This window comes from Phascolarctos cinereus, unplaced genomic scaffold (genome assembly GCF_003287225.1).
Source record: "Phascolarctos cinereus isolate Bilbo 61053 unplaced genomic scaffold, phaCin_HiC Scaffold_3;HRSCAF=262, whole genome shotgun sequence".
Classification (NCBI taxonomy): domain Eukaryota; kingdom Metazoa; phylum Chordata; class Mammalia; order Diprotodontia; family Phascolarctidae; genus Phascolarctos; species Phascolarctos cinereus.
Window position 1 is genome coordinate 204,546,837 of NW_027555736.1, and position 12,946 is coordinate 204,559,782.

The following is a 12,946-nucleotide window of genomic DNA, read 5'->3' on the forward strand; positions in this document are numbered from 1 at the left end:
CCCTGCAGCAACCCTAGGAGGTGGATGGTACAGGCATCATCTCCCATTTCACAGATAAGAAAACTGAAGCTCACATCTATCTACTCTACCACCTAACACCTTCCAGCTCAGTCCAGGCCCTCATTACCACTTAACTAGATTTCTACAACAGCCTCCTACTTGGACTCCCTGCCTCAAATCTGTCTCTGACCCCTCCAGTCCACTCTATCCACAGCAAATGACTTTCTTCAAGCTCAGACATAATCAGGTGATTACTCCTACTCAACCAACCCCAGAGGCATCATACTGTCTCAAGGATAAAAAATAAACTCCTCTCTTTAGCTTTTCAAAGCCCACATAATCAGCTCCATCCTATTTTTCTAAGTTCACTGGGCACTCTTGCCTGGAATGATACACTCTGTCCTTCACTGGACTTCAGAATCTCCTCTCCTCCTTTAAGCCAAAGCTCAAACACCACCTTCTGTGTGCAGCCTTTCCTAAGCCCCCCAACTGTGAGGGCTTTCCCTTCCTCCTTTTTACCTGGCACATAGCAGGCATTTAATTAATACTTGCTGACTGACTGATTCCAGTACCCTGCCTTGCTTCTTCTGTTAAGGTACAGTGGATCTCTCACAGCTAGGGCAGACTATTTCAATCAGCCCCAGCCCCAGGACCTTCCTCTGTTCCGGGTCAAAGTGGGCACCAAGAACCTAAGAGAGAGAAGCAAAATTTTCATCCCTGAGCGAAGCACTTCTCCAATGACAGTTAAGAGGGTCTGTTCTGCCTTTTTACCACATTTATTATTCAATTTCATCCTGACTCAGATTTTCTAAAGGCTTAAAAGCTTGTTTTTTACTTCATAAGGAAGCCTGAATCAACAAGGTAAGTGGAAAACACACACACACACACACACACACACACACACACACACACACACACACCCCCGCAAGCTGAAAACTGATCTGCTCTCTGACTGTTGTGCACCTCCAGCTCACGGTGAAATCAGATACACTTGAAAATTGGTAGAAAACCTGTTGCTGTCATTTTTCCTTTCAGGGTTTACATCTGAAGAGCAGGGCAGTTTACAGACAAAATCTACAGTCAGACTGTTCCAGAACAATGATCTAGGGTGAACAAAGGCAAAAGAGTTATGACAAAATAGATTGAAGAGAATTGGATTTATTAGCTATGTAACCCTGAACAATTCACTTAACCTCTGTCTTCTGCACAAGTCACTTAACCCTATTTGCCTCAGTTTCCTCATCTGTAAAATGGGGATAATAATAGCTCTGTTACTAATTACATAGCTTTGGGCAAATCACCTAAGCTCTCTGGGTCTCAAGTTTCCTCATGTCTAAAATGAAGAGGTTACACTAGATGTTAATATTAATGATGACAATAACATTTCTATAGAGCTTACTATGTGTCAGACACTGTGCTAAGTGCTTTATAATTACCTCATCTGATCCTCAAAACAACCCTGGAAGGCAGGTGCTATGAGTTGTCCCCATTTCCTACCTCACAGGGGACTTAGGAGGATCAAATGAGATAATTATAAAATGGCATATTAGGAAAGGGGGCAGCTAGATGATGCAGTGGATGGTGAAGCAGCTCTGGCCTTGAAGTCAGGAGGACCTGAGTTCAAATCTGGCCTCAGACACTTGACACTTACTAGCTGTGTGACCCTGGGCAAGTCACTTAACCCCACTGCCTAGCTGAATGAATGAATGAATGAATGAATGAATGAATGAATGAATGAACGAATGAATGAATGAATAAAATTCTTATTCCCTATTGGGGGCAGCTGTCACTTAACCCCCGAGTGCCTCACCAAAAAAGCAGTAAATAAATACTTGCAGTATACTTCCTGCAGTGTGTGGCACATAGGAAGTGCTATAAAAATGTTATCATCATCATCATCATCATTATAATATCCAGTGCAGCCCCACTTGGTGTTTTCTTGGCAAAGAGACTGCAGTGGTTTGCCCTTTACTTTTCCACCTCATTTTACAGATGAGGAAACTGAGGCAAACAGGTTTAAGTGACTTCTGCAGGGTCACATAGCTATTAAGTGTCTGAGGTGGGATTTGAACTGAGGATGATGAGTGTTCCTAACTCCAGGCTTGGTGCTCTATCCACTCGGCCACCTAACCACGTAGGGGTCGGACTGGATGTTTTCTAAGGTCTTTTCTGACTCTAAATGTATGATCTATGACTATAAAGGAAAAAACACATTAAGCACTGTTGGGTAGAATTCCATGGCTTATGATCCTTCCATGTCTTTTTGCAACGAGATGCCCTTTTACACTCTAACTAGAGTAGCCCTTGATGTGGCCCAGAATGGGAAGCCTAGAGGCACAAAAGATTCCAAACCTCCCAACCCTTCACCTGGGCTTCCTTTAAGGATTTATAGCTGAAAAGATCACCTAGTCCAAGTCCCTCATTTTACAAAGCAAGAAACTGAGGCCTACAGTAAGTAATCCAAGGTCGCACAGCTAGTTAGTGGCAAAGACACATTCACACCCAGGACCTGTATATCCCAAATCTTATTTTCACTATAGGAGCTCATAAACTCAAGTGGGAAACATGATCTCAAATGGACAAAGCAGAAATGTGACATCAGTAAACACATAAAAGGCCTTTGTGTTTAATGGCATCCCTCCTGAGCTATAAGAGACAGCACAAACATCTTACACATCTGTCTATCAAAGCATGAGCTATGCAAGTCTGATGTGTCAACTATAATTGATATAAACTCTCAACCACTGTCTAGGCAAGCCACAGAATTTTTGCCCCAGCAAACAGCACAGTAATGACAATGATAACAATAACGGGGGATGTTTATACAACACTAAACGGTCACAAAGTGCTGTAGGGACTATTGTTTCACCTGAGCTATACGACAATTCCATGAAGAAATTTAAAAATTGTTATTATTCTGATAAGAAAACTGAAAATCAGAGGAAAATTTGTGATTTCTCAAGGTCACAAAATAAGCATCAGAGCGAGGATTCAAACCCAGGACTTCTATCAATTCCAAGCCACGAGCTATTCCCATTATATAACACTGAATTCCTGGTGGCTTACATATGGAGAACAATCATCAGTTTAGGGTTAGGGACTGGACCTGGGATTTTACTTGTATAGGGAATTCCCAGGTGAGTAAACTCCCTCTACTAATGTAAGACATCACCTTCTCTGCAAGTCTTAGAGAGCTGCCAGAGTCACAAGAGGGCAAGATTTGAACCCAAGTCTCCCTTGCTTCAAGGCCAGCTCCTCTCTCCACCACGCTGTGCATATATCTCTCTGAGCAATCCTAACGGTGACAACAATCTATTACCCTTGCTACAGAAATTGGCATTACTGGGTCACTGAAGAGGCAGCAGCGTATACCTTATAAGTTGCCTGATAGCACTGATATAATCTACTCCCTTTCTTGCCCTTATGACCAACAGCATGTCCTGCTAAGATACAGATACAGTCTCCAGGAAGAGGAAGGAACAACGGCTTTGGAATCAGAGGACCTGGGAGTGAATACAGGTATACTTTGTTTTATTGCATTCTGCTTTACTGCGCTTCAAAGATATTGTGGGGCTTTTTTGTTTGTTTGTTTAACAAACTGAAGGCCTGTGGCAACCCCATATTGAGCAAGTTTATTGGTGCCATTTTCCCCCAATTGCATGTGCTCACACTGTGTCTCTGTGTCACATTTTAGTTATTCTCCCTCTATTTCAAACTTTTTCATTACTATATCTGTCATGGTGATCTGTGATCAGTGATCTTTAATGGTGCTATTATAATTATTCTGGGGTGTTATGAACTGCACCCATATAAGACAGAAGACTTAACCAATAAATGCTGTGTGTGTTCTGACTTCTCCCCCAACTGGCCATTCCCCATCTTTCTCCCTCTCCTTGAGCCTCCCTATTCACTGAGACATAACAATATTGAAATTAAGCCAATTAATAACCTTACAATGACCTCTAAGTATTCAAGTGAAAAGAAGAAGTCAATTCATCTGGCAAATTCCATTGTCATCTTATTTTAAGAAATTGACACAGCCACCCCAACCTTCAGCAACCACTACTACCCCGATCAGTCAGCAGCCATCATCACTGAGGCAAGACCTTCCACCAGCAAAGAGATGATGACTCACGGAAGGCTCAGATGATGGTGAGCATTTTTAGCAATAAAGTAACTTTTAATTAAGATGTGCATTTCTTTTTAGATATAATACTACTGTATACTTAATAGACTACAGTATAGTGTAAACATAACTTTAATATGCACTGGGGAACCAAAAAATTCATGTGACTTGTTTTATTGTGATACTTGCTTTACTGCAATTGTCTAGAACTGAATCTCTGAGGTACACCTGTACCAGCTCTGCCTCTTAGTCGCTGTGTGACTCTGGGCAAAACATTTAACCTAACACTCAGTTCAGGCTAGAGCTAGATGATATCCAAGGACACTTCTAGAATTAAATCCTCTAATTCTAAGTCACTTCTGCTCTTAAGAACTCAGTTTTTCCATCTGTAAAATGAAAGGACTGAGTAAGATGATCAATAGACATAATATAATAGACAGCTGGCCAGGTCTAGGGGAAAAGAGAATGACGGTCTGTTAACTAGCTAAACAGCCCATCAGCAAATAGAAAGGGCTCATGACTTTGGGAAGCTGGGCAGCTTTTACCTGGGAATGCGTTGACATCAATGACTGCATGCTGTCCCGTCTGGTTGTTGATAATGATGTCGATCCCAAACAGCGATACACCAAGTGCTTGCCGAAGGGCCTTGGAAATCTCCCTGATGACCTCATCTGAGGGCTTCTCAAATACACCTTCTATTTTGTCCAGCTACCAAAAAGAAACACAAAAGTTCAACTGTGATGTACTTGGAAGCATTCACCTGTTTTGAAGAAAGGAAGAAGATAATCGAATTTTCAATCGGATTTATGTCTTGATCGGTGCTTCCCAAAGAGGCTCCTCCCTGGGCTCATGATCTGCTTATTTAAATTCTCCTCACCCTTCAAGATCCAGCTCAAATTCCGCTTCCACTGTAAAGTCTTCCCTGATTATTCCAGACTACTCTGACTTCTCTCTTACAGAGGTACAGCTTTAATTTTTTATACCCAGGGAAAAAAGCACAAACTACTTGAGGCAAGCATAGCACGAAAACAGCTTCAGATAAACTTTTTAAAGATATTCAGTTTAGAGAGAAGAGAGACAGAGATCCCAGGACAATGACACCTGTAGGCAAAGACCCTGGAATACCATCAGGCTAACATCAAATAATACCATTTTTGATAACACCAAAAAGGAACCTAAAAGTAAACTTCTGGGCAAAAAACAGGAGCCTTTATGGCACAGGTAATATTTTCATCATAACTGCTGAATAAAGGCAGAGGATTCAGGATTAAAATTTGAAAAGCTTAACAATTCGCTAAAATAGCATCAGAAATTGTGTCATAATACCAAAACCAAGAAAGGATGAAGTAAAGAAAGAAAACTGTAGACCAATATTACTAACGAATTTTGACACAAAAGCTGTAAATAAAATCCTATCAAAATATGGTACTTAAGAATGGATTTTAGACTTCTGTACAATAGCATTGTATTTATTTAGCAAAGGACCATAGAATCACAGAACTGGGAGATAAATTAAGAGATTAAATGGTTCAATATCATTTCCCCGATGAGAAAACAGATCCAGAAAGTTAGGTAACTTGCCTAAGTTCACACAGCTCTGGAATGAATTGAATAACCAAATCACAGAAACTGAGCTGGAAGTGAATGAAGAGGTCATTTGTTCTGACCCTATAAGAACCACTAATTCGACAACATTTAATTTGATGGGGAGTGGGGGTGTGTGTGTGCATTCACCAGTTTCAAGATTCCCAGGAATAGGGAGTTCACTACATAAAAAGGTAGTGTAGCATAGTAGAAAAAAACCTGAATTTGGACTGAAGGGATCTGGATTTGATTCATCTACTTATAATCTGTGTGACACTGGTAGTTACTTAACCTCTCTAGATAACACAGTGAACAGGGTGCTAGGCCTGGAGTCAGGAAGGTCTGAGTTCAAATGCAGCCTTAGACACTCTCTAGCTGTGTGACTTATGGCTACATCACTTAATCTCTGGTTGCCTTAGTTTCTTCAACCTTAAAAGGAGGACAATGCCAGCACTTACCTCACAGGCTGTTGTGAGGATCAAATGAGATAATACTTGTAAAAAGCACTTCACGCAGTAGGTACTATGTAAATGCTTATTCCTCCCCCCCCCCAAATGAGAAGGATAGAAGGGATAATCACTAAGTTCACTGTCCTATATGACCTACATCTGGACAGCCCTAATTATTAGGGAGTTCTCTCACATATCAAATCTCTCTCCTTATTTCTTCTACCTGCTGGGCCTAGTTTAATTCTTTAAAGTCACACAGACCTAGTCTGTCCTCTCTTCATGAGAGATTAGACATTAGCCTTTTCTATGCATGCTTGTCTTCTCTACCCAAATAGATTACAAATTCATGGCGGGCAACAATCATATCTTAAATTCTTTTCAATTTTTAACAGGGCTCCGGCACCATGTTAGCACTCAATAAACCCATGTTGGCATCTCTTGAGTTCCTTCATGCCCATGGAATGAGGCATGATGAGTTAAAGAGCTAACACATCTAAAATGAAAGGGGACTTGGGACTTGGAAAATGGAACCACATGGCTGTATCTTTTAGAGAAAGATCAATGATCCAACAGCTGCAAGAAAACTAACAGAGTAGGTATTTGGCAGCAAAAGGGTATTTTAACACATTTAATTTGGGGTCCCTAAACTATGCACCCATACATTTAGGGGTCACCCCTCCTTGTTCCAAGCCTGGGACCAGGCCACAAGTCAACAGAAACTATTTTACATACATATACACACACACACACATGTACTATGTGTACCCCATGTGACACCTCTAATCTTAACAATATCTTGCTAGTCTTGATCTTAGCACCCTTAGATACTTTTTTTTTTAAAGTACATATGTCACCATGGCTCTGAGCCACAACTGTGTCTTGTGACAATAATTCATTAAGTTCATCTCTTGGACTATTCTCATAAAGGTAAAGGTCAAATGCTTTGGGCAGCAGTGGAACTAGCTCAGCAAAAAGAGTAAAGTATGAGATAAAAAAATAAAATGAAATCTTAAATCCTTGCCCAGATGTACCAACTAGAGTTTATAAAAACAAGACCAGGTGATAACCTGACATTTGTGAAAATGTCTATCAGGCAATGCACTAGTTAGTTTTCATAAATTGCTTTACGATGTCTTATTATTTATTAATGTTATTAATATTTGTTAATATAAAGTAACATTAATCTTATTGATCTTATTAGTCTACTAACTAATGTTAATGAAAATGTTAACATTATTAATATTTATTAATATAAAGTAATATTAATCTTATTAGTTTATTAACTAGGACAGCTAGGTGGTACAGTGGATAGAATGCTGGCCCTGGAGTCAGGAGGATCTGAGTTCAAATCTAGCCCCAGACACTTACCAGCTGGGTGACCTTGGGCAAGTCACTTAACCCTGCTTGCCTCAGTTTCCTCATCTATAAAATGATCTGGAGAAGGAAATGACAAACCACTCCAGTATCTTTGCCAAGAAAACCACAAATTGTTTCATGAAGAGTCAGACACAACTGAACAACTCAACAAAAACTATCATAATATGCCACATTTCTATGGTATTTTATGATTTACAAAATGCTTTTCTGAAAAAAATCCTATAACGTATATAATGCAAATATTATTTTGTTGTTATTGTTCAATTATATCCCACTCTTTGTGACCCCTCTTTGGGATTTTCCTGGCAAAGATACTGGAGTAGTTTGCTATTCCTTCTCCAGCTCATTTTACAGACAGGAAGAATAAGGCAAACAGGGGTAAGTGACTTATCTAGGATCACGTAGCTAGTAAGTATCTGAGGGCAGATTTGAATTTGGGAAGATGAGTCTTCCTAACTCCAGGCCTGGCGTTCTATCCACTGGGCCATCTAGCTGTCCCATAAAAATACTCAAACAAATAAATATTATTGTTCCAATTTAAAGATAAGAAGATGATAATAATATCTGCATGTTAACCTAAAAAAGGTATTGTGAAAAAAAAATAGTCTAAACCTTAAAGTAATACATAAAAAAGCAGGGTGTATTATACCTGGAACATGAATCTCCCCTCATCCACATTCCAACAAGGTAAAGGGGTGGGCACCACACCTACACTGAGAATGAGAAGACCTGCCTAGGTTAGAATATGAAGCCTCAGTTTCCTTCACTGTAAAATATAATACTTTCACCATACCTTTCTCTAAAAGTTGAACTTTATAAAAACTTTATAGCATTTACATAAGTAAATACAATTAACATCTCTGATGACTGCTCTCCTGCCTTTGGCTGAGTAACTACATACTACTATGTGTATAAACTATATGCCAACTACCACAACTAAAAGCTGGTGTCTATACAGGTTTGTGAAATATTCTACATACACTAGCACTTTTGATCCATACAACAACCATGTCAAGTAGGTACTACTATGTTGATTCTACAGAAGAGAAAAGTGAGGCTCAGAGTTAAAACGGGAAGAGGAAGAGAAGAAGCTAACATTTTTGAAGCACTTAAGCTAATATTCTGAAACACTTTGATCCTCATGATAACCTTGTGGTGGTGTTCGGTTATTTCAGTTAGGTCTGGCTCTCTTGGGGTTTTCCTGGCAGAGATACTGGAATGGTTTGCCATTTCCTTCTCCAGCTCATTTTATAGCCAAGGAACTGAGGTAAACAGGGTTAAGTGACTTGCCCAGGGTCACACAGCTAATATGTGTCTGAGGCTGGATCTGAACTCATGAAAATGAGCCTTCCTGATTCCAAGCCCAATGTTATATCTACTGTACCACCTAGCTGTCCTCATAACCTTGTGATGTAGGTACTAGTACTATCCCCATTTTACACATAAGGAAAATTGCCTCTCTGAGAACTTAAGTGATTTACCCAGGATCCACAGCTAATAAGTGTCTGGGGCAGGTATAGACCAATTCTTCCTGACTTCAAGTCTGGCATTCTATGGGCTATATAACTCAGGCGCTTTAAATAGTAATCTGAATATTTATAAAGCACTTTAAGATGTTAAAAAGTGCTTCACATATATTAACTCACAGCTAGTAAATGTCAGCGGTGGGACTGAAATGTAGGTCTTCCTTGCCTTTAAATGTATCACACTTTCCTCTCTATGCTTTGGTTTGTCGTTACTGACTTAGATATTGGCTATACGCTGATCTTTATGACACATGACTGGGGAGAGATGCATGTGGCAGTGGAGGACACAAGCAGGCATCATACTAATTCTCACCACCTGAACCTGGGAGGAGAGAGAGACCTTTGGAAAGCAAGTGTTCCATAGGGGTCCTGTGGGTGATATTTTTAGAGCTGCCTCATATGGCAAAGAGAACAGGTAATTTCCTTTCATTTGTCTATTTTTAAATACTGCAAATCATATGGGATTTCTGAAGAGGAAACCAGCAGCATCAGGGTAGCAGCCCACCCTTCTGAAGGAATGTCTGTGTTAGAGGCCAGCACTGCCCATCAAATGCATGCATCAGGCCTTACTGCACTGCCCATATTCCCAGACAACGACTAAGCTATTGTAGCCCCCTACAGCACAGGAAGTGAACAGAACCAAGCAGTAGACGAATCATACATTACTGAAGCTGAGAGAAATCTAAGAATAAAATAATCTCAAAACATCTTCAAGCTAGAAAAACAAAAACCCTGAAAACAGAATATTACAACCACAACACAACAACTTCAAAGGATCTCAGAGATCATAGAGAAACAAGACTTTTAATTCGAGAGAGAAGGAAACTGAGTCCCAGAGAGGTTAATGAGATTTGTTTAGGGTTGTATGGCTATGATGTACCAAGGCCACAATTTACAATCTCTCACTCTGGATTTTACAACACAAGAGGGAAAAAAGACCACAACCGTAACATGAACTCTGTCCAACTTTACAGTGTATAAAATTCTTGTGTGCTTTCGGATTCTGCTAAATGTGAAATATACGACAGAATTCAAAATAAAAAGTAGATAAGAGCTATGTGAAAGGATCAAGACAAAATGGTTATTTGCAATTCCTGGTGGAACCAGCTTTAGCAAGGAACATGAATAATGATGAGAGAGAGATGACTTGGCAATGTTAACAAGCCAGCCCGGTTGTGAGGTGCTAATTGTAAACAGAAGACTCCCTTATAATGGAGGGCACTTTAAGGTTTATAAATGCTCCCTCATCAAAATACTGTAGGATAGGGAGCACCAGAATTATACATGAGGAAAATGAAACATGCAGAAACACAAGATCTCATGCCTTTAGAGGCAGCTATGTGGCACAGTAGATAAAAATGAAGACAGCAAGATCTGAGTTCAAATCCAGCCTCAGATGTTTACTGTATGATGACTAAGCAAATCACTTAACCTCTGCCTCAGTTACCTCATAAAATGATGAAAATAGCACCTACTGTCCAAGTTGGTTGTGAGGGTAAAATGAGGTATTTGCAAAGTACTTTGCAACTACTAAAGCTTTAAGTGCTGGTTGTTATTATTATTATTACACATACCATCACTGTTATTACCATTACCAATTTTGATTTGGGACTTAAGACCAGTCTTTCTGACTCCAATTCAAGTATGTTGTCTAACTCTTTTATAACTATATAACATGCTCGTATCCTTAAGATCATCTTTCAATTACAACTCAGGCCTGCTTGGAAACAGGAAATCAAAAGCATCATATAGCATTTGATTTGTGCCTCTTATGCATTTATCATGTATTGCTTTCTAACACAGTTTATGGCATATTAACATTTAGAACTGACAGAACTTTTGGGATTGCCTAGACCAATACACTAAATTTTGTGGGTAAGGAAATTGGTCCAGAGAATAACTTGACCAAAATCAGAGAAGTATTAAGTGGCAGAGCTGGCACTGAAATCCAGGTTTTCTAAGAGGGGGGGGAGAGAGGGAGAGGAAGAGGGAGAGGGAGAGAGAGAGAGAGAGAGAGAGAGAGAGAGAGAGAGAGAGAGAGAGAGAGTGTGTGTGTGTGTGTGTGTGTGTGTGTGTGTGTGTGTGTGTGCGCGCGCGCGCCTGTGTGCGCTATAGTACTACTAGACTGTGTTCCATGAGGGAAAGGGATCTTATTTATCTTCATCTCCCCCAGCACTGAGGGCACATGCTAACTATTTAATGTATATCTGTTGGTGCTCAAGACCTTAGAAAGGAGAGAACCCAGGAAACTTGTCCAGGGATGGTAATAGAGAAACATAAATGATATGAGGAGAGGAGAAAAAAAAAATCAAGTTAATTTCTTTTCCCCAAAAAAATCTTGTGAAAATAGAGAGCAAAAAGCTTGCACCAAATTACTCTGTGGCTCACAGATAGAAAAGCAATTCAAAAAGAGAAATACCCTAACTATATATATTCTTTCCCAGGGTATCCATTATTGCTCCTTACAGCTTCATAATGCTTGGATACTGCAATGACTGTTGCTAGGGAGAAAGTCCAAAGCAAATAATAAAGCCTACTTTAAATTGTGACTGTCTTGCAAGTAGTCAATTAACCTTAACTTCCCACATGACCATTCAGCCTTCTGGACTCTATCCTAGAAAATGTACTCCACACATTAAAAAACAGGAAAGCATTCACGTACACGGCTAATTGCAGCGGTGGAAAGAGAGATACTTACTGCTGTCAGGACGGAAGATGACTCTGGTTTTGACACGTTGTGGCTGTTAAAGAATATTGATTCTCTGTCTGAAATTGACAAAAAAAAAGAGAGAAAGAAAGAAAGAAAAGGGTCAGAGTCAATGACTCTTTTTGGCTGTGCTTTACAGTGCTTTCCTCTAAAGGAGTAGGTTGGCTATACATTTACCACCAGGGGGCAGTATGATCCAGCCAATCCTGCAGACCAACCAATCTGCCAGGTCCTTCACTGAAATGTTGCTCACTAAGTCCTTAACTACCCATCCCTGGAAAATGACGTCCTCCTCAACCCAAAGGAGAAGACCACTTTTCCATATTAAGGACATACTGAACTGCCCAAAAATATTCTCATGTTGTTTTTTTTCCCTGACATAGGCTTTGAAACTACAAGGAACCTTAATGAAAATTTCATTCAACCCCCTCCCTGACTTTACACATAAGGAAACTGAAGCATAAGTTAAATAAATTGTTCAAGGTCACAAAGCAGTAAGTAGTAGAGCCAGGATTCGAACACAGGTCTTTTGGTGCTATTACCTGGGCTTCTTCCACAATATTATGCTATCAGAAGGACCACTTTAAATGAATCTCTACCTCAGTCATTTATCTCATTTGGTTGAATTTTCCCACTTGCCACATTACCTTTCCTTGGTCAGGCCTTTCACAGCTATATTTGTAGGACTTCATTCTGTCTGCAAGTACTTTATACAAACATGAGATGGAATTATTGACATTTAGGTACAGGTCAGGGGGGAAAAAAATCCACAATACAGGCTTCAAATAGCATGAAATCAAGATCCCCAAATCACTGGTGTTTTGATTGGGAAGACCACTCACAAATCTACAAGCAAAACACACAGAGACAACACACTCTTCCTCTGTATCTGTTCTATCTTTCTTGGTTTTTGAACAGCTAACCCATGACCCAACAATTCTTCTATGGTGCCCCAGGGCACCATATCTATCTGGATAACTGAGAGGAACATGTAAACATCTATGCATACAGGCCGGAGAAAGCACATGCGTACCCATATTCAATTCTTATCCCTCCCTCTCTCACAAGCTGACAATGTCAGAAATGTAAAAATGGGTGCTGTTTCTTATGTAACGATCCATTATCCAGCAAAGAGAGATGCGGGGGCCACCTCTGCAATCTGAAGGTTCATTGGGCA

At 40.0% G+C, this 12,946-nt stretch overlaps 1 protein-coding gene across 3 annotated transcripts in view; it reads right to left on the reverse strand.

Moving 5' to 3' along the window:
- ITPK1 (inositol-tetrakisphosphate 1-kinase) overlaps positions 1–12,946 on the reverse strand; it is a 301,192-nt gene that overhangs the window by 10,730 nt on the left and 277,516 nt on the right. For all 3 annotated transcript variants that reach the window (XM_021000285.2, XM_021000286.2, XM_021000284.2), the window contains exons 9-10: positions 11,761–11,828; positions 4,672–4,834 (exon numbers count right to left, since the gene is read on the reverse strand). In XM_021000285.2, coding sequence (XP_020855944.1) covers positions 4,672–4,834; positions 11,761–11,828 — 231 coding nt within the window. The remainder of the gene's footprint in view (positions 1–4,671; positions 4,835–11,760; positions 11,829–12,946) is intronic.